At 46.3% G+C, this 21102-nt stretch overlaps 1 protein-coding gene across 1 annotated transcript in view; it reads left to right on the forward strand.

Annotated features, from left to right (window-relative positions):
- The first annotated feature begins 4350 nt into the window (after positions 1 to 4350).
- Positions 4351 to 21102, forward strand: part of Marchf4 (membrane associated ring-CH-type finger 4) — a 113479-nt gene continuing 96727 nt past the window's right edge. The window contains exon 1 of the mRNA XM_051154115.1: positions 4351 to 5477. Coding sequence (XP_051010072.1) covers positions 4953 to 5477 — 525 coding nt within the window. The 5' untranslated portion in view covers positions 4351 to 4952. The remainder of the gene's footprint in view (positions 5478 to 21102) is intronic.

Consider the following 21102-nt stretch of genomic DNA (forward strand, 5'->3'; position numbering starts at 1 on the left):
CTATAAACTGGCTCTGTTCACCTTTCTGCCTTTACTTTTAGCCTCCAAGCACCCTCCAGCCCAGGCAAATGGAAGGGATGACGTAGTCACTGTTCCTGCTGCCAAGAATTGCTTCCTTCTGAATTTTACATCTTTTAACTCAGTTTGGATGTCATTTCTTGAAAAAGGCTTTCCCAGAACTCTGGCACAGATCCCTACCTCCCCCAACCTCTTCCCACCTCTCCTAATTGCTGCTAAGCTGTAGGTATTACCTCCCTGTTCTGAACACTCCTAAAACTTTTTATACTTTGATAGCACTTAATTGTGTGCCTTACATTATAATTATGCCTGTATTTCTAGTATGAGCCTCTTGAGGATTCGGTTCTAACCAATTCATTTTTGTGTTCCTGTATCTTCCAACACCATTCCCTACCAATGATTGGTGTTCAGTAAATGTTTTCTGAATGTTTAAATGGAGACCCATTGATTTAACATTTTCTTTATGGTTGTTTTTCCTCCTGGGGCTCATGATTCAACACTAACATAGTGGGAGCCTAATTCAGTGAGATGTTCTTCAGGATTCGTATTACATTCTAAACAGAATTCACAAGGCTCTGTCTTTCTCTAGACAATCCAATTATTCCCCTCATCACAGGCATCTTTCTATTTATAGAATCTTTCTCTTACAATGGCAGGGTGGATCGAGACAGCCTTCCTTCGGCCATCACCCATTTCTACAGCTCTGAATGCAGGTTCCAAATCTCTCTGAGATGTGGCTTTGCTTTTTTAAAAAAACCTACTGTTCAAGTTTTCTGCACAACACAACTGGAATTAGTGTTTTACAGGTATAAAACTTTTAAACTCAATTTTAGATGGGACAGATACTCGGTCATGTTTACATTGAAGGGGAGAAACATGTACTTTCATTTAAAAAAAAAAAGTCCATTGGTCCATTCAGTCTTTTCCCTGATCACCTGCTGGACTTCAGGTGCTCCATTGTATGCTGCTAATGAAAAGACAAATGCTGGTTCTTTCAAGGAGCTCTAAGTTATATGAAGGGAGACAAGCATGTGATGGGACCAGTTTTGTAGAGAGTGATCTGCACAGTGCCAGAGGCAGATGCAGGGTAATGGAGAACACAGATGCTTTTAAGTAAAGTTCATTTTGCAGCAGTGTTCACTCAAGTATCAATAATCTAAGCATTATTTTATAGTTATTAAAACATTGGCATTATCTTTATTATATTTATCTGGTGCGTGTTTGTGTATATAGGGGAACATGTGTGTGCCATGGTACACACATGGATGTCAGGGAAAAGCTTGCAGGAATCAGTTCTCTCTACCCACCAGGGATCCCTAGGATCAAACTCAGGTAGGTCAGGCTTAGAGGTGAGCACTTTCAATGCTGGCCTGGCATCTTTTTCAAATACTGACTTTTTCTTGCAGGGTCTCAGAGTCTATGTCAGCTGCTGGTACATGACTCAGCCAAGCAGCCATGCTTGGTTGGCCAAGACCTAGATACAGAGCATGGCTCCCTAGGGCTCAGGGGAATGAATCATTCATGGAGACACCAACAAAAGGACAGTTTTCTTCTGATTCATTGAGCTGAGCTTCATGTCAATGATATTTTGGTGTGGTGATTTTACATTCTACCCTGTCTATAGCTTCAGAGTTCCTGAATGCATTAGCAAAATTAGCCCAGCTGTGGAGGTGACTCACTGGAGTGAGTTCTTTATGTCTGTGACCCTAGAGGAGGGGCAGGGGAAGGGGGTAGGGGGTAGGGAGTAGGGAGTAGAGGGTAGAGGGTAGGGTAGGGGTTGGATTCTAATTTATAAATGGCTGAAGTCTACAGTTGTAAACACCGAGTATTTATATAGCCTGTTTTGGGTTTCCTTCTCTTTTGGGCTTTTTGCACTTAGTGATACTCTTCTGTTCACTAGAAATTTCTTGAGAAGGATGGGTAGAGTGATATAAGAAGAGAGGGTAGAGGGAGTTAAAATCTATTTCGAATCTCTCCTTACTGGTGGCTCTGTGGAAGACTTGGACACAGAAGGTTAGGGGTATTAGTGAGCATGGAGCATATAGGCTCTTATGGCTCACAGCTGAAAGAAAGTGGCGGCCTGAAGTAAAGATGACTGTGATAGTAGTAGCTGTAAGCCATTAACAAATACCTACCTCACCTCAAGTCTATTAGGCTTGATTTAGGCATATGGGAATGAAAATGAATCCAAAACACAGAAGAAAGGGGAGGAAGAGAGAGAAGGAAGGGAGGGGGAGGGAGGGAAGGAGAAAATGGAGAAAGAAGGGGGGAGGAGCGGGAGGAGGAGGAAGAGGAGGAGATAATCTTTCCTTCCCCTTTGCAGTTTAAATTCTAGAAGGCGAAATTGCTTGAAGGTCTAAAACGCACTTTTCTCATGAGGTCTTAAGCCATGAGAGATTTAATCTCTATCAGGTCCCAGATTCGATATGATGTGGAAGTCACAAAACTATCTTTTCCAAAGTGTACAAAGAGATATCTACTTTAAGCACTTGTAAGGAAGAGCGCCAGGGATTTTGGTTAAAAGGGAACTGTATCGGGTGTGTATGGTGCCGAGGAAGAGGGTACAATGGGCAAGGAGTTTACCAGTCGCACTGTCCACCCGGATCCTTTCAAGCTGGAAGATGTGGGAGTGAGTACACGCATCACTCCACCATCCAAGTTCCCATTCTGCCTCTTTTACTCTTCACTGCCTCCTCCCTCCTCTCCGAAATCCCTCCTCCTCTTCGTACCTCCCTTTTCTCTGGTTCCTTCCCATCCTCCTCCTTCAAACTGTTCTCTCTCTCCTCCTCTGTCTCCCTTTCTCCCAGTCTTCTTTCCTCTCGTCTTCTTTCCCTCCTCCATCCCTCAGCGGCGTCTGCGTCAGGCCCCCACTAGCGTGACGCGCGAGGGTCTGGGTGGGAGCTGTCCACTCACCCAGGTGCTGAATGCAGCAGCGGCTTCCCTAGCCGCGCGGGTGGAAGTAGCTGGGTGTCTTCTCTCCAAGAAGCTTGTTTCCAGTCCTCGGACTGTCAGCCTACCGCCCCGGCACCTCCCTTCCAGCACCACCCCTTTGGGAACTGAGCCAGGGGGGCAGCAGTCGCGGCGGCGGGTGCTGAGCAACGGCTGAAGACAACACCTGGCAGCAGCCTGGAATCTGATTTGCTTCCTTTTCGGCTTTTCTAAGAGATATATTTATACACGGTTCTGGGGAGTCTCCAGGACCAAGCTGGAGCCAAGTGCCGTCTGCCTGACCATCTCGGCCACACCGACTCTATTCCCCCTCCCCACCTTCAGCTTACACTGCAAACAAGCCTTACCTCGGTGCATCTGCGAGGAGAGGTAGCAACAGCCGCGAGCCCAGCCAGCCAGAGGCAGCCGGAGGAGGGAGGGGCGGCGTGGGGGTGGGAGCAGAGAGCGGACTGAGGCCGCTCAAGGTGGGGGGAGCGGGGGCAGAGCTGCCGACAGGACCTGGCAGCCGCCCTCCTCCGCCCCCACCCACCAGAAGCACTCTTTTCTGATTATCCGAGAACTAAATTGTTCCATTACTATTATTTTATTTTTATTCCCCCTATCACTTCCCCACCGCCCCTACCCCCACGCCTGCCTTGTCTTTGGTTGCATGGCAGCACTGCCCGGGCGCGGGGGCTCAGGGCCAGCCCCTCGGGAAGGAAGAGGAGGAGGATCATGAAGCCTGGAGTCGCGACCGCGCTGGACCGTGGGCAGCCGCCAGAGGACCAGCCGGAGCAGCCCCGGCCCGGGAGACACCAGGACGCCGACCAGCAGTCGCTTCTGCCGCCACAGCAGCAACGCCGGGCGCGTGCAGACCCAGAGCAGGAGGAGGAGGGCGACAGCGACCCAGAAGAGGACGAGGAGGAGAAAGTGAGGCCACTTTCCAACCCGGACCTGCCCATCTTCCAGCTCTCGAACCTCGCCCGAAGGGACCTTTGATGGAACCAAGGGGAGGGGCCTCCGATTTACAGACTGCAGCTGGAGTGGGCTGGGGGCCGAGATCATGTAACTATTCCTTTCTCCTGTCCCCTCCCACACGCCCCTTTTTTCTACCTCCTTTTTCAGCTCCACCACCTTCCCAAACCCAAACACACACCCTTCCTCTTTTCAGGACCGTAGGCTCTGCAAGGACGCAGCCCTTCGAGGGTTAAAGATCTCTTTTTTCCTCCATCCTTTCCTGGTCCACCGCCCTACATCCCACCTCTTCTGTGTAGCCTTTTGGCTGCATAGGCAAAGCACAAGCTCTTTGCCCGATTTCACCCTCAACCAGTGCCCCCCTCCCAATTCCTCTCTTAAAAGCAACTCTGGTGCTGCTGGGGGTTAATTGCCCCAGTTTTCTGCCCAAGAGGATTAGAACTTCCCCTACCCCCTTCCTGTTTTGCCTTTCCCCAATCACTTCTACCTGAGGAAGCCCATCTTTTCTCACTCACGTGCAATCCTCAATTCTTCACTGAGCTGGCTTCCTTAAGCCTGGATCTAGCTGCTCCGAATTTGATTTATAGTCATCTCCACCCTTTTATATAAAAGAGTTTTAGCACATCCTAGAGATTTGAGAAGAACCTAGCAACCCTTTCTGTGTCAATTTTTTTTGACAATTAGACATCGGTCATGCATCCCAGCCTCGATGCTTCTGTTGCTCTGCTCTCTTAGTAGTATTCTGATGTCAAAGACAGAAAGGAGACAACAGGCAGAACTAAGTCTGAGGTTGAGGTGGGGCTGCCAGTGCAAGAAAAACTTTTTTTTTAACTTTGTATTTTCTTAGAAGCATTTAGAATCATTGACTCACAGTTGTCAGTGTAAGGGTGTAATTTATCTGCTGCTTGGAGGGGTTACAAGAAGAGCCAATAAGAAAGGAGGTTCACAAACACTGTGGACCCCAAGCCCCACCCTATCCACCTCTTTAAAGACTCCAGCTGCCCCTCTCAAGTCCTCTGCTTCCCCATCACATGCTCATGCCCCTGGGTGGGCTGCTGTGGTGGTGGTGGTGGTGGTGGTGCTGCTGCTGCTGCTGCTGCTGCTGTGGACTGTGCACCCCAGCTCCCCAGATGTTGCGCCACCAGGGTCTCCTCAAGTGCCGCTGTCGAATGCTCTTTAATGACCTGAAGGTTTTTCTACTGAGGCGCCCCCCTCCAGCGCCCCTGCCCATGCACGGTGACCCCCAGCTCCCTGGTGTGGCGGCCAACAACAACACCCTTCCGGCTCTGGGTACCGGAGGGTGGGCAGGCTGGAGAGGCCCCCGAGAAGCCGTGGGCAGGGAGACCCCTCCTCTGCCACCTCCACCACCTTTGCCTCCTTCTGTGGAAGATGACTGGGATGGCCCAGCCTCAGGGCCACCTGCCTCCCTGCTCAGCAGTGCCTCCTCTGATGAATTCTGTAAGGAGAAAGCTGAGGACTGCTACTCTTTAGGAAGTAGCTTGGACAGTGGGATGAGGACTCCCCTCTGCCGCATCTGTTTCCAGGGGCCAGAGCAGGTGAGTCCTTTTTTCCTTCCCCTGCTTCCATATGTGTGCTATCTCCAGGCCATGCAGAGTACCACTTAATTATTTGCCCCAGGGAACCATTATGCTGTGTCTAGTGTCAAAGACTGTAGTGTTTAGAGTTTCTTGTGGTGAAGTTTGACCAATAGGTGCCCGAGGGAGTCTGTTTGGTAACTAGCTCAGTTGCACTTTGATTTTTGCACCCTCTACCCAATGCAAGTCTTTTCAGTTTCATCCCCAAACTTTCATATGCACCTCAGAACAGGAGATCCGAAACCAACGAAATGAAGTGACTCGGAGGGACCGTCATGCTCGTTCTAGACAAACACTTTTAGCTGGTTTCTTGATAATAAAATTGCCAAACCCCGCCCCCCCCCCCACATATTCAGCTCTATATTCAAATTTCTTCCTTTTCTGAAACTGTGACAAGACAATGTTCTTGCTTCCTGTTCTCACAGGTTGAAGTACAAAAATCCCGTTTGGTTGTTTTGTTTTCCCCCCGTTTCTCAGTTTACCAAGGCACTCTTGGTGATCTTGCATTTTCCTGTATTGGAACCAAATACTCTATCCAGAGTGAGTTGAAGGGCCACTGAAAAAGAGTCTTGCTACATCTATTCCCTGTCCCTTGCCTTTCCTTAAACTTTCCCCAGTCATGGCAAGGAACAGAGATTCCTCCCTACCCCCCCCCACCCCTCACCCCACCCTCATCCCCCACCCAGTAAGGCAGGTTCTCTCTTCCTTGTCTATTCCACAGACAACCCTCCTGTCTGGTGCCCACAGCACTGGATAGATGTGTGCTAATTCACAACAGTCCTGAATTGTGAGAACACATCATAAAGAGTCCCAGGTGCTCACCTGGAAATCGGGTCTGGTTAGGGATGTAAGAGACAGAACATTTGGTTGGGATGTAGGCAGAGCTCTGTGTTTACCTCAGAGACCTCTTCAGCAGTGTCTTGAAGTGGAGAAATCCTGAGTGTTCAGTGCCTCAGGATGCCACATTGGTGTTGCTGGCAAGCCCTGCTCTTGCTTATTGTATGCGGTGCAGGCTTAGCTGATATTTCCATTCATTGTTCCTCTCCTGTCTCTGAATGGGCAAAACACTTAAGGGTCTGGTGACGCCTTGAGCTGCCATCTGGGCGTTATAAAAGGAAGCAGTAAATAAGTATCTCTGAGATACTGGCCTCCTCTTTCTGATGACTAGGATTACCTGAAGCAGCCAGTGAAATGCTGGCACATGAGAAGGGCTCAGTGCCTTTCTTCCAGCACGTTGCTCCATTGCTAATACCAAGCTTCTGTCTGTGGTGTATGGCTCCGTGGCTGAGAGCAAAGAGGAGCCTCACTTTTGGTCAGGATCTTGTCTCATTCAGGGACCTCAGCTTCTCCAAAGCATAGGAGTGATTTGGCTTATTAACTTCCTAAACTATTTCTTCCTTCTCCCATATGGGCTGGCACATGTGTGCATATCATAGGGGCTGTTGGAAATGTGCCTTCTGGCAAGGGCTCTCTTCTCTAGAAAACAGCAAGCCTTGAAATGTGTGCTGAGATAATATTTCACCTGCTGTGAGATAGTCTTCAAATAACTCCGTGCCTCTATTCCAACTTCCGTGAGATACTGCTTGCTTCCCATAGCCTTTCTTTGTAGGAGAGCCCAGAAGTGGGAAAATACCTTGTAAGAGATTAACATATGATTAACATGTTTTTTCTTTTTTTGATCGTGGAAAAACTGTCCTTAATTGAGGAAGAACGATCATTAGCAATATTATGAACTGCCTTCTTGTGGTACAAGGTCTGATCAAGGGTTGGGGACTTCTGCTGTTCTTCGTCTTTACCATGCACCATAAATGGAGCTTTGAATAAAAAAAAAAAAAAAAAAGCTAATGTCACTAGAGGAATGGGTTCTCTTATTGTGTGGGAGGGTGGAAGGGGCTGTGTCTGCATTGAGACGGGACCAAGTCAAGCCCTTCTTAGAAATGGTTATCATGTTTGGGAGGGTTGATTTGTTGTAGGAGCCAAGTGGCTTCAATGGTGTTGTGTTATAGTGGTCATAGGAGGAACATGGGTGTTATGGTAGGCGTGGCAGACAAGGCTTCCCACTTTCTTTCCACTTTTCACAGAATTTCAGTGAGGAAGGAAGACAAAAGAGAGGAGCTGGGGCACTCTAGAGAAAGGTGAAGGATGAGAGATGAGGATAGAGAAGGAAACAGAAAGGGAGATGAAAAAGTGGTCAGATGGAGATTCATGTGTTCCAGTTTCTGGAGGGAGGGAGGGAAGGAGGGAGGGAGGGAGGGAGGGAGAGAGAGAGAGAGAGAGAGAGAGAGAGAGAGAGAGAGAGAGAGAGAGAGAGAGAGAGAGAGAGAGCTCAAGCGCTGTCAAGCTGTTGTCTCTACCTAGTCTAGATGAGTGACCTGCCACTGAAATAGCTGAATGTCTTGCTCTTTTTCCCGTCCAAACAAAGGAACTAAACACCCCCTCTCACATACCATGTTCTCATTTGCCACTACGCTAAGATCCAAAAGACTGACAAGCAAAATAAAGATTTGGTCTCTTCTTGCAAAGTACTTGGAGTAATGTAGTGAGGGGTTATGGGAAGATTCTGTTAGGTTCACATTTGTAGGTTTCCACAGAGGACTTTGCATCCATTTGCTCATGCACTCCTTTAACAAATGGTTAGAAGCCACAGTGTGCTATGGCTCCGGTACTAAGCGTCTGTGAGTGAAGAAAGCAGCCGAGAATCTCTGCTGTCTTGAAGCTGGCCTTCTACTGGGGACACAGAAATGGGCAAATAGGCCAGTAGATAAACAAGGTGATTTCAGATGGAGAATCACAGTGGAAACAGGTGAGGCAAGAGCACACAGGGAAATGTATTAATCATGAAAGGAAAAGATGAGACATGTGCATCCATATTCGACAGGGCAAACAGGAAGAGCCTTCCTAAGAGTGCTCTGTCCAAGCTGACACCTAAGCCAAGGAGGAGAACCCATCAGGACACAGATTTGGGGAAAGCATTCCAGCTGCGTGAAACCACAAACCCACAAACCCAAATGTGAGCGGGCTTAGACTATTCCAGAAACAGAAGAGGGGGTCTGGAGAAGGAAGGATAGGGTGTGAACAAATGCTTTGAGACCTGTTGGCCCCATGTGAGCAAGTTCCTGAGTAGCCGCTCTGCTCTCCTCTCAGCCAGTTGATCAAATAAGACTGGGCTCAAAGACCCCTGAGAGCATACCTCAGGGGCTTCTGCAAAGCCCCTCACTCTCTTTGTGTGGCTAGTGCTGTCCAATCCCCCTGAAAGAACAATGCACCGCGGTTGGTGAACTGAGGCTGCCTGAAGCCAGATGGCTCTAATTGGAGTGAAGAACCAGTTACATGGCCTAACCGTGCCTCGGATTCCTTGTTTGTAAAATAACAACAGTCCTTGCTTTGTAGGGTGACTCAGAACACCAAGTCAGATACTACAGAGGCAGCCAGCAGCGCCCCGTTATTGTGATTGTTCTCTCAGATGCAAGACAGCAAGACTTGCTAGCTTTGTTTAAAAAGTGTGCCCCAGCTCACAGGCTGGCAGGAGGGCCAGGTCCATTCATGGATGCCTTTCTTGCATGTAGAATGCTGTAGGCACAGAGTGCTTTTCCTCCGTCTCAAACGCCAAAGTCTTTAATAAGAGTCAACCTAGGCCTGCTGCTTGGCTGAACAGGGGCCAGAGATGCACGTTAGATGTGGCCCTGTCCTCTAGGATGTCACAATCGAACCCAGACATCACAGGGCCTGACAGAGATCAAGAACGCACAGACGGTGAAGCTGAGTGAATGTTGTTATTATCTGAACAAGAAAGGGGCAGGTTTAAAAACAGCCAGTGGGTTGGATACCTATTCAGAAGGATGGCAGTGGAGGGGGGTGGGGGGGTGAGGTTTGCTATTTTCCCTTCAATTAGTCAGGAAGGCTTCTCTGTTGCTGCTGAAGACCCAGTGAGAAGAAACAGATTCGGGCTGAAAGGCTGAGGTTTGATAGGAAGCAGCAGAAGAGATGTGAGAAAAGTGTGTTTTCAAGGGAGAGGTGACACCACCTGCTAGGCTGGGAAGCTGATGCCGGAGGTGGGGCTAAGGATGCAGTCCAGAGCAGGGCAGGGGGTGGGGTGGGGTGTGCGTGTTTTAGATCTAAGGAAAAGCAGGAGACAGGTTTGAAGGAATTTAAAAGACTTGGGTGCCTTTCTTGTTCTTTTGGGGGGGATAGCTTCCTGAGAGCTTTGTTCCCAGGAAGCAAGAATGAGGTGGAAGGTTTCAGCCAGTGTAGTGGGGTTATTGGACCACAAAATAAAGGTTTTACTAGGGGTGCTTGAAGAGGGGGCAGTTAAGATGCACCGAGAACTCTGGGAATGAAGATCAAGAGGAGCGGTTCAGGGACAGAGAGTGTATTTGTTCTTCTAGGAACTGCAGCTTGATTTTGTATTTCCTTGTGTGCTTGGTGTATTGTTACCTCCTTGCACAATGAACAAACTCACACCTGAAACTTAGGGATCGTAGGCAAAGCTGATAATAGGAGCTCACAACCCGGAGGCTAAAATAGTTACAGGTAATAAAGCCAGCTAACCAACTGTTGATTACAACCCAGTCTATCCTTTCAACCTGACTACTGAGTCTTCAAAGCAAGCAGGGGAGTGAGTTTAAATTGACAACTTTCAGATTTGCCTGGATTCTGTATTAGCCAATGGAGGCGTCCGTAGACCACTCTGATTCTCTTGTCTGAGTTCTGTCCGTTCCATTCCCCGAAGAGTGGCTTCGTCCCCTAGCCCCCTAGCCTAGGAGGGAAGTTTATAGACCTGAAGAAGAAAACCCTGCAGGTCCTAGGAGCAGGTCTCTATCTAGCCAGGAACTGCAGGGCCCCAGGTAAGTGGAGCACATTCTAGAAGAGGGGCAGGATTCCTTGACATGGACTCCTCTGTGGATAGCCGTGCTTGCAGAGGGGGCAGCTATTAACCTTCTAAAGCCAGGGACACTTGCCTGGGTCCAAGAGAGGCATCATGAAAGGGCTATACGATCTGGGAAGGAAGCAGTCCGTGTGTGCTTTTTCCAAACCGGATCACTTGGTCTGAGTCCTGGTACTTGCTTCACGCTCTGAATTAACTGATGAAATGTTTGCTCAAGTGGACATACCCACAGTCAGGGTAACTGAGGCAGGGGTGGGGGAGGGGAAATATTTAAGAGAAGAAAAGAAAACAAAGTCCAAAACGTTGTCATCCAATGTTGAAAGCATGTTGTATGAAAGAAGAAGGGACACAGTGAGGGATTTCCACAGAAGTCAACTTGGGCTTTGATGCTATAAAGTGCTTCCTATCTAAGCTAGGCAAAATGGTACAGGCTGCCTTAGAGGGAAATTATATAGATGACTGGGACTAGATGACTCAAGATTCATTCTTGGTTTGAGAGTTTCAGTTCACAAAGTACATTTTGGGAGGGTCCAGAGGGATTTCTTTTGTTCTTTTCTTTCTTTCTTTCTTTCTTTCTTTCTTTTTTGGAGACAGGGTTTCTCTATGCAGTCTTGACTGTACTGGACTAGCTTTGCAGACCAGGCTGGCCTCGAATTCACAGAGATCCGCCTGCCTCTGCCTCTCAAGGGCTGGGATTAAAGGCGTGTGCCATCACGCCTGGCCCTCCAGAGGGATTGCTTAAACTTAAGCAGAAAGAAATGTCACCCTGTCCTTTTGCAAGTCTTATCTCACAGCAGGACATCTTGTCCCAGTATACAGAGCATGCGGAGTATTCAAACTCATCCTTATCAAATGAATACATTTTTGTCATGTGTTTATAGAAACTCCAAATTGTTGGTAGCACATGATTGGTGTAATTATGACTTTTCTTCACACACATACCAGGGCAAGCCCTTCATGGCTGATAGGCAAGACACCACCATGAACTGAAGAATACAGATTCATACCAAAACAGATAGCTGCCACTTTCGTTTTTTTTATACAGTGTTACTTCATAACTGCAGTGTTGCTAGTGTCATAAATCATAATGTAAATACCTGATTGTGCAGGGTATCTGATAATGCAGCCCTTCATGAAAGAACCGGTCAACTCCCAAAGGGGCCGCCAACACACAGGTTGAGAACTGCCGCTCCACTGGGATGTTCACTCTAGTGATCTTGCACTTGCCAGTCTGCATCAGTTTGTGGAGGATTGGCTCATTTGCTGGGTGTGGCTTCGAGCTCAGCCATTCATAGAGAGAGGTCCTTAATTCAGCTGGGACATGGGGGACGGGGAGGGGGGGAACTGGGAGTTGTGGCGAAATTCCCAGAGAGAGCCAGAGAGAAGACAAACATGGGGGATAGCCGAGAACTAGGCATGCTGGAGGATCCCAGATGCGAACTATGAGTTTGGGGGAGGGAAGGAGGCTGAAGGAAGGAAGGAGGCATTGCTACAAAGGCTGTGGAACCGAGCAGGGGCACTTCTTGTTTGCTGGGAAGAAAGCCAAGTTGGAGGTGAGCCTGGATATAAAGGAGCTGGTGAATGAACATAGTGTGGCCCAAACTGCATAACACCCCCACCCTGATATGCATTGTATGCAAGCCAGGATTTACATATGCATATATATACGTATATGCACATTTGATACTTCCTTGCTTAGATGTGTACACAGGGGAGATAATCTTGTGACAAAATTGAATAAATTACATTTTTCAGAATATCTTTTATTTGTTCTTTGGCAATTTCATACATATATAGACTATATGTTGATCTTATTTATCCCTATTTCCCCTTCCTACCGCCCCTGATGATCCCCCAGAATACCCCCTTCCACTTCATTTCTCCTCCTCCTCCTCCTCCTTCTTCTTCTTCTTCTTTTTAATTTTGTAAGCCACTGAGTCCAGTTAGTGTTGCCTGTTAGAGTGCTTGGCTGGTCCTCTTGGCTTGCTCTTGTGTGGGTAAGCACAGCAGCAGTGGGTTCATGAATGCAATGCTCATATCAGAAGACAGCGTCTGGGAGCCCTTCCCTCATCCCTCCCACCTCCCTTTCTACAGTGTCACCTGGGTCTTGAGTTGGAGGGTTGATAGAGATGTCCCATTTGGGGATGAGACTCGGCAGTCACTTGTGCTTAGTACTTTGATGGATTCTGAGTCTCTGCATTAACTGCAGCCCACTGCAGAGAGACAGTGGTGAGAACAGCCATAGCCTATGGTATAAACAGAAATATTTAGAAGCCAGTTGGACAGCACGTCCATGTAGTGAGACAACAGCAATAAGTTCCCTGCTAGGGCCCTTGAACTCCCAGGCTATGGGTTTTTGACCAGGTTTATAGTACCAAGGATGACTTTCCTCATAAGAAACAGGCCCCAAATCTAATCAGAAAGTACTTGATTTTCACTATACCCTTAATATCACAGTTGTACTATTGTGCACAGCTTGCCTGGCAGGTCAGTATTGTAGCGTTCAGGTTCAGCACTGGGTAATACCATTGATGACTTGTCCTTCCCTGTGGCCTTCTTCGGGCTCTATCAAAGCTAGCCAAAATGGAGGACATTTGCTGGTCAGTTCCAGCTTGTTTTCTCTGTCCACAACACAAGCGTATTGTATCTTCAGCAAAAGTCTTGCCATCAGTTATGGTAAGAGCAACAGCAACGGTCTGTGTTGTTTGGAGGAGCCCTAGAATCTTCATGACTGATGGCTTTCAGGGAGATATTCCACCCTGGGCACTTGGCATTTTCATTTGATAGCCCGTGCCTTCAAGGGAAAGCCTTGTCAAGCCTTGGCTGCCCTGGCACTCACTATGTAGACTAGGTTGGTCTCCGACTCACAGATCGCTCTGCCTCTGCCTCCCAAGTACTAGGATTAAAGGAATGAGCCACTACACCTAGCTTTCATAAACTTTTAGAAATTCGATTTCTTTTTAAATCGTGAGTATGTGTGTTTGTGGGTGGGTATGTGCACAGGAGTGCAGGTACCTGAGACCAGAGGCCTTGGGTCACCCTGCAGCTGGATGCTTCTTATCCACCTGGCATGAATGCTTGGGTCCTCTGCAAGAACAATACACATTCTCAATGACAGATCCAGCCTTCCTGCAACCCCAATTACATTTCTATAATTAGCTGAATAAATGAATAGGTTTCCATGATGTTTTTCCTACATCCTTAGATTAGGTTGACCCTCTCTCCCCATTTGTACTGCCCCAATTCCCACTTAAACCTTGAATCCCCAGTATCCTCTCTAGTTTCCTATCACACGTGAACTATTTGCCCCTCACCCCTTAAAGACTGTTCCCTTCCCCCATCACAAGCCCTTTCTAGCTTCCTGACATCTATAGACTCCAAAGCAAGCATGCAAATCTAAAATTTCAAAGCTACCAGCTACATATGACAGAGCATGTGGCATTTGTCTTGCTTGGCCTAGGTATAAATTACATGTTGAGTACTAGGTAAAGGCCATCAAAAACAAAAACAAAAACTGGGAAATCTGAACATATAGGCTCTGCCTAACTTAAGGATCCAAGGAGCTACCTCTTGCCCCATAAAAGGATAACCAGTTCCTAGTTTTAAACTCAGCTAATTGCTCTCATAAGGACTTCTTTTCTTTCTTCTTTTCTTCCTTCTTACTTTTTGTGTTTATTTATTTAAGCCTTTCTGCAATCCTAGCTGTGCTGGAACTAACTTACCCTGTAGCCCAGGCTGGCTTTGAACTCAGTAATCCACCTACTTCTGTCTCCCAAGTGCTGGGATTAAAGGTTTGAGTCACCATGCCCAGCCTCAGAAATATCTCTGATTCAAAGATGTGTGAAATCGGCAGCTAAAGCTAACAGAGGCAGACACTAAACTTCTTACTAGGTATACAGGATAAAGAAAAATAATAATAATTAGCAGTGCTGGGTTACACAATGGGTGGAAAACTCGGTACTCTGTGAAATTTTGAGTTGTCTCCAGAAGTACTGAGGAAGGCAGATCAAATTACTTTCCTCATTTATAGGGAAGTTAACTTGAACGTGATGAAAGAGAATATCTACAGAGCCTTCCTGAAGCTACCATCATGGCTAAGACATGACCCTGCGCATAGTAGAAGCTTAGTGATTATTGAATCTCTCTCCTCCTTCTTGGAATATATTCATTCCATGTTAATAACGCTATCTGTGCTCCTTAGCTTATATGTGGAAGAAAGCACATTTATGAGTGTGTGTGTATCGGTGAGTGAGCTTATTTGTGTATATAAATTAAAATTGCAAATATGGGCCTTATAGATGAGCTCTTCAGAGTCCAGCCAATTTAATTTTCTGATACTATAAGGACAAACACTGATGATTAGTGTCCTAGGAATTATGGTAATCATTATCCTGGCTTGAGACCACCTGGCCAGAAACATAGTCTATTCCCTCATCCTATTGAAGAATGATGGGAAAAACAGGCTTTTTCAAACACCCCTTCCCCCCAAGAAGAATAGATATCTTCTGTTGACCACCACCCATGTTTCAGGGAGTACTGTGACACAAGCTTTGATGTCAGAAGGATAGGATTTAACTGCCATACAGGGCCCTCGCCAGGTTGGTTATCTTAGGCTATTTCTTTCAATCCCCTGGATTTGGATTTTGTTGTTTATAAAACAAGAATACAATATTGACTTTGAGCAGTTGTAAGAAGTTGATCTGACACACCAAAGATCTAAGCACATGACAAAAACAAACAAACAAACTAACGAAAACCCTTTACCTGAGTCCCCAGAAGCTGGAAGCAGCCTACGTATGCAGAGGCCCAAGCAGGAATGGTCAGAGGAAATCCTTACTCCATGCACATCCCCAGGGCACATGTGTTCCAGCCACCCCTGGACTAGTGTTCTGGATTATATAGGACAGATATGCTTCTAATAGCATCGGCCCACACATGAATGTCGTTCCTGCCCAGCGTGCTCTCATGCCTTAGGATTGGGTCTAGGGCAGGAACTTTATTGTAGTAACAGTTTGTCTTTAACACGTTCCTAATGTTGTTAATCTCCCTTGTAAACAAAAAGAGAAGGCATCAGTCTTTGGATAGACTCCAATATCTAGACAAGACTTTTGACTACTTCGTTTATATTTGCGCCTATTATTTTGAATGTTCATTTCATTAGCACAATGTTATGTTAACAGGAAAATAGAGCAGGAAGTCCAGAGAGTTCCCACGCACTCCTTAGTCTTCCCATCAACATCCCCCACCCAAGAGGTATGGTTGCTTCAGTTGATCCAGCAGTACTAACCTCATTACCTCCAGCCCACTAGGGTTTTCTGTTACCTTTACTTATTCCAAGGATTCCTCCCAACCCCGCCCATGTGTAATGATTTGTATCCGCTGTTATTGCATGTCAGAATAGTTTCACTGCCCTTAAAGTCCTCTCTGTTCCACTCTAAGTCGTTCATTGCTTCCATCCATATAGCAGTGTCAGATAGTTGGGGTCATATAGCATATAGCCCTTGTAGTTTAGCCTTTTCACTTAACAACATACATTTATATTTCCTGCATGTCCTTTTAGGTGTGTGTGTGTGTGTGTGTGTGTGTGTGTGTGTGTGTGTGTGTGTTAGGAGTATGTGTGTATGTGTTAGGGGTGTGTGCATGTGTTAGGGATGTGTGTGTGTATTAGGGGTGTGTGTGTGCACATATGTAAACAACATTTTTAAAAATAGTTAAGCCACACTATGTTTTTTTTTTATATATATAATTGTATTTTATGTGCATTGTTGGAAGAGTGTCAGATCCCTTGTGAGCTGACATGTGAGTGCTGGGAATTTAACGCAGGTCCTTTGGAAGAACAGACAGTGCTCTTAACCATGGAGCCATCTCTCCAGGCCCTGTAAACAGCATTTCTTAGTGCTATGTGATATTTTGCTGAATTGAAATCCTTTAGTTTGGCTACATTTTGTGTGTGTGTGTGTGTGTGTGTGTGTGTGTGTGAGGGGTCAAATGACATTAGTTTTCATTTATGATAGCAGCAGAAAACCCTATTTAGAGTAAATGTATTGAAATAAAGATGTAAGATAATTAAAAATAAATGATAAGTTAAAGAAACTAATATAGGTGGAATACATATAAAAAAATCCATGACTAAAGTCTGAATAGTGCTCACCTGGGCTTCACACAGTATTGTAGTGACTTTTATCATTTCTGTGACTAAACATCTGACAAGAAGCTACTTAAAACAGAAGGATTTTAGTTGGGCGGTGGGGGTGCACACCTGTAATCTCAGCACCTGGGGAGGCAGAGGCAGGCGGATCTCTGTGAGTTTGAGGCCAGCATTGTTTACAAAGGAAGCCCAGGATAGCCAAGGCTACACAGAGAAACCCTGTCTTAAAAAAAAAAAAAAAACCTAACCACACCAAACTAAAAAAAAAAAAAGAAAGAAAGAAAGAAAAGAAAGGATGAAAGGAAGGAAGAAGAATTTGACTGAAGAAGTGGCCTAGTGGTTAAAAATATATGTTGCTTTTCCAGAAGGCCCAGGCTCAATTCCCAGCACTCACATGGTGGTCAACAACTGTCTGTAACTCCAATTCCAAAGAATTTGGCCTCCACATGCCCTGCATACATGTGCTGCACAGACACACATGAAGGCGAAATACCAATGCACATTAAAAATACAAATAAATCAGTCTTAAAAAAAGAAAAGAAGGAATTATGCTCACAACTTGAGGTTGCAACCCACCACGAAGGTGAAGGCATGGCGGTTGAGCTCGCTTGCCTCTGTGAGTGAGGAAGCCGGGAGAGGGGAATTCCTGTGCTTGCCTGGCTTTCTCCTTTCCCTCTTTTTATCCATTGTTCACCAAATGGCGATACCCACATTTAGAGTAGTTCTTTCCTGAGGTAAACCTCTCTAGATGCAGCTTCATAGGCACACCCAGAGGAAATTCAGTCAAGTTGACCATGATGATCAACCATCATAGGCTTAAAAAAAAACAAAAAACAAAAAACAAAAAACAGTTCTGAAACATCCGTGGACTCCAGGAGGACCTGGGGTGGGGTGAAATGTAGTTTGAGGCCATGATCTATTTATGGTATCATAGACTCTATATTTTAAACCACCAGGGTTTTAGCTTTGGAGGCTCCCCGCCCCCCACTTTCTTTTACTTTAATCCCAAGCGGCTGAAGGTTCTAAGAATACTGTATATTAGGAGGCAGCTCTGTGGGAAGAAGAAACGTCACCACAGAGCTAGAGTTCTAGGACAGGTGAGGCTGAGAGCGTCAGGCACTGTGTCTGGAGGATGGGACTATTTGGGAGGACACAGGACCGTGTGCTCAGAAAGGAAGTGACATGTCACCCAGGACAGGGGCAGGAAGAAATGTCTCAAGCATTTCTCTCCTTCCCTGCTTCAGGGATCTGAAAGCTGCCTGCTCCAGACAGGGCAGTGGCTAGAGGGAAAGGTTTACCCGTGTGGGACGCTGGCATGAGAGGACGCTACCTTTTGTTATATCGCATTAAGGTCTGTGAGGTTTTGGTTGTTTTGTGGTTTTTTTTCCTGTTACTCAGTTAAGGCTTGAGGTGGGCAGTTTTATGTTAACTTGAGACAGGCTAGAGGCATCTGAGAGGAGAGAGCCTAAATTAAGAACATGCCTCCATAAGATGAGCTGTAAGCAAATCTGTAGGGAATTTTTAAATTAGTGGATGGTGGGGAGGGTCCAGCTAATTGTGGGTGGTGCCATCCCTGGCCTGGTGGTCCTGAGTTCTATAAGAAAGCAGGCTGAGCAAGCCATGGAAAGCAAGACAGTAAGCAGCATCCCCTCCGTGGCCTCTGCATCAGCTCCTGCCTCCAGGTTCCAGACCAGTTTCAGTTCCCGTCCTGCTGTCCTGAGTTCCTTTGATGATGAGCAGTTCTGTGGATGTATAAGCTGAATAAACCCTTTCCTCCTCAAGTTGCGTTGGTCATGGCGTTTCATCACAGCAATAGAAACCCTGACTCAGCCAGCTGTGTGCACAGAGTGTTTGAATGCAGTCAAACCAGGAGCTTCCCTGGGGAAACTCCGGGAATCCCCAAACCAATCAACAGACACTGCACAGACCCTCCACCTTACAGCTGAGAGCCGACATGTCTGGAACATGGATCCAGCAAACCCCCACCCCTCCTCCTCCTCATGCCTAGAAAGAAAAGATGCTCAGAGAGGAGCGAGTCCTAGCAGCCTCTTCGGCAATGGTGGTTGTCTTGTTGTTTCGGGGTAGTTGTGAGTGTTGAATGGTACACTCTGTAGCCAACATTGAGAACACAGCCTGGCCCCTCAGTACAGGCTCCGTTAGTACTAGTACCTTGTGGTACTGTCATTCCCTCTTTTATCAAAGGAGGTTGAACTTGAGAATACTCAGGCTGCTTCTAGTCCTTCTGCCTTCATTTGTGGCACATTAGAGCAGTGGTTGTCAACCCGGGGGTCACGAATCCTTTGCGTGCGTGTGTGAGAAACAGCCTTTTCAAAGGCATCGCCTAAGATTATCTGCATATCAGATATTTACATTGCAATCCATAACAGTCACAAAATTACATCTATGAAGTAGCAAGAAAAATAATTTTATGGTGGGGGGGGGTCACCACAACATGGGGAAGCGCTACATCAGAGGGAGGGACAGTGATACCCGGACCGATAGACACCCAGTTTCTCATTCCACCCGAAGAAGCTTCCCAAGAAGAATGGTGTTCAGAAAGGGGGGTGGACAGTACTTGCCTAGCATGTGCAGGGCCCCTGGGTTTGATTCCCAGCCTGAGGGGTTGGGGGAGGTAGAGAAGGAAGAAGGAGCCAGAAAAACCAGCTTTAGAACTGAGCATTAACGGCCGAGTTGGGGAGAGAATTTAGGACACAAGAAATGAAAACGGTTTCACAAATGAGCACAGCGGGAACACAGAGTCAAATATGCTTTTTGATAAAAGTAGCATGGTGGATAAAATCATAGGCACTGAGCTTGACCTTAGACATGGGGCTGAAAACTAGACCACGAGGCTTTCAGAATCAGGGTTTTAAGTCCCAGTGTTGCTGTGCTGTGACGCTGGTTGAGCCACAGACTCTGAACCTTAATTTCCTCCGCTGTAGAAGGATAATAGTGACAGGACATTGCTGTGTGCAAAACCTGTCAGTGGACTGCGTCGTGCCAGAGTAAAAGGAAGTTGCGAGCACCCAACAAACATTCTCTGGATGTTGTTGTCTGACCCTGTCAGTCTCCATCCTGCCTCGGACTGTGTGTGGCTGTTGGTTAATGACTTGGGGAGGAGGTGCATATGTCTGTAGTGGTGTGTGAAACCAAATTTACCTCCGCATCATCTGTCAACTAAATAAAATTGCCTTAGATACATGGAACATTTCTCAAGTGGATAGGGAAGCCATGGTGGTGAGCACAATCAGACCCTTCGATGTAGAATGGTCTCTTGTCAGATAAACATGCTCAGCGCATGTTCACAGCATAGCCATGATCGTTTGGGGGTGCAGGAAACTTTTCCTCAGCATTACACCAGACCGTTACTTTAAAAAAGCTTATCACTGTCAGGCTGGAGAGATGACTCAGTGGTTATAACATGGGTTCGATTCTCAGCACCCACATGGCAGCTAACAACTGCCTGTAAGTCCAGTAATCACAAGAACCAGGGTCTAACTGCTTTAGACACACTTAGGCAAGTGTGTGGTACACATATGTGCAGGCAAAACCATCATACACATAAAAAAATAAATTATTTTTTTAAAAAACCTATTATTACAATTTATTATAAAGGATACAAAAGACAAGGTGGGCCAAGAAGCTCATAGGGTGATTCGTGAAACTTTTAAAATATAATATTTGTATTTATTATTTGAAATTTTCCCATATGTATATGGTGTAGTTTGTTCAGCTCTACCCCATTCCAACTTTTCCAACCGCCCCCCATGTTCCTCCAAATCTCATTCCCAACTCCATATCTTTTGTTTGTTTGCTTGCTTTAAGCAATTCACTAAGTCCAACTGGTATCATGCACATATGTATGGGTGTGAGGTCATGAATTGGAACATGGAGGCATGACCACACATCCAAAGAAAAATGACCTCCTTCCACGAGCCATCAGCTACCACAGCTAGCTCCTCAGCTGGGGGTGGAGCCTTGTAAGCGCCTCTCCCATCCATGCCAGAATTATCAGTGACTCGATTTGTGCAAGTCTTGTACAAGTAGCCGAGTAGCCACCATTGCTATGAGTTCATGAGTGTAATGGTTATGCCATGTCAAGAAGATAGTGTTTTACGTTTTTTTCTGTCCCCACTGTCACAATGTTCCCTGTGATGTGAGAGGTAATTGATATACATATTTCAATCAGGGGTTTTGTAAAAACTTTATGAATATTTAAAAAGGTCTAAATTAAATAATATTTTTTAAAAAATAGCTGGCTAGTCCTTTCCCAAAGTGTCAAGGTCATTAAAAATGAAGAAAGACAGGGGAATTACCTTAGACAGGCAGAATCTGTGTAGACTAGGCTGGCTTCGAACTCACAGGTACCCACCTGCCTCTGCCTCCTGAGTGCTGACTAGCAGACTCTAAACAAACATGAGAATTAAATATAATGTGCTACCCAGTTTGGATTCTGGATAGTAGAGGCAGCTGGTAAACTTAGAATAAAACACACAGGTTCAACAATAGCCTTCTATCAAGGTTAAATTCTTGGTTTCGATTATTGTTTTCTG

The sequence above is a fragment of the Acomys russatus genome, chromosome 12 (genome assembly GCF_903995435.1).
Source record: "Acomys russatus chromosome 12, mAcoRus1.1, whole genome shotgun sequence".
NCBI classification, from domain to species: domain Eukaryota; kingdom Metazoa; phylum Chordata; class Mammalia; order Rodentia; family Muridae; genus Acomys; species Acomys russatus.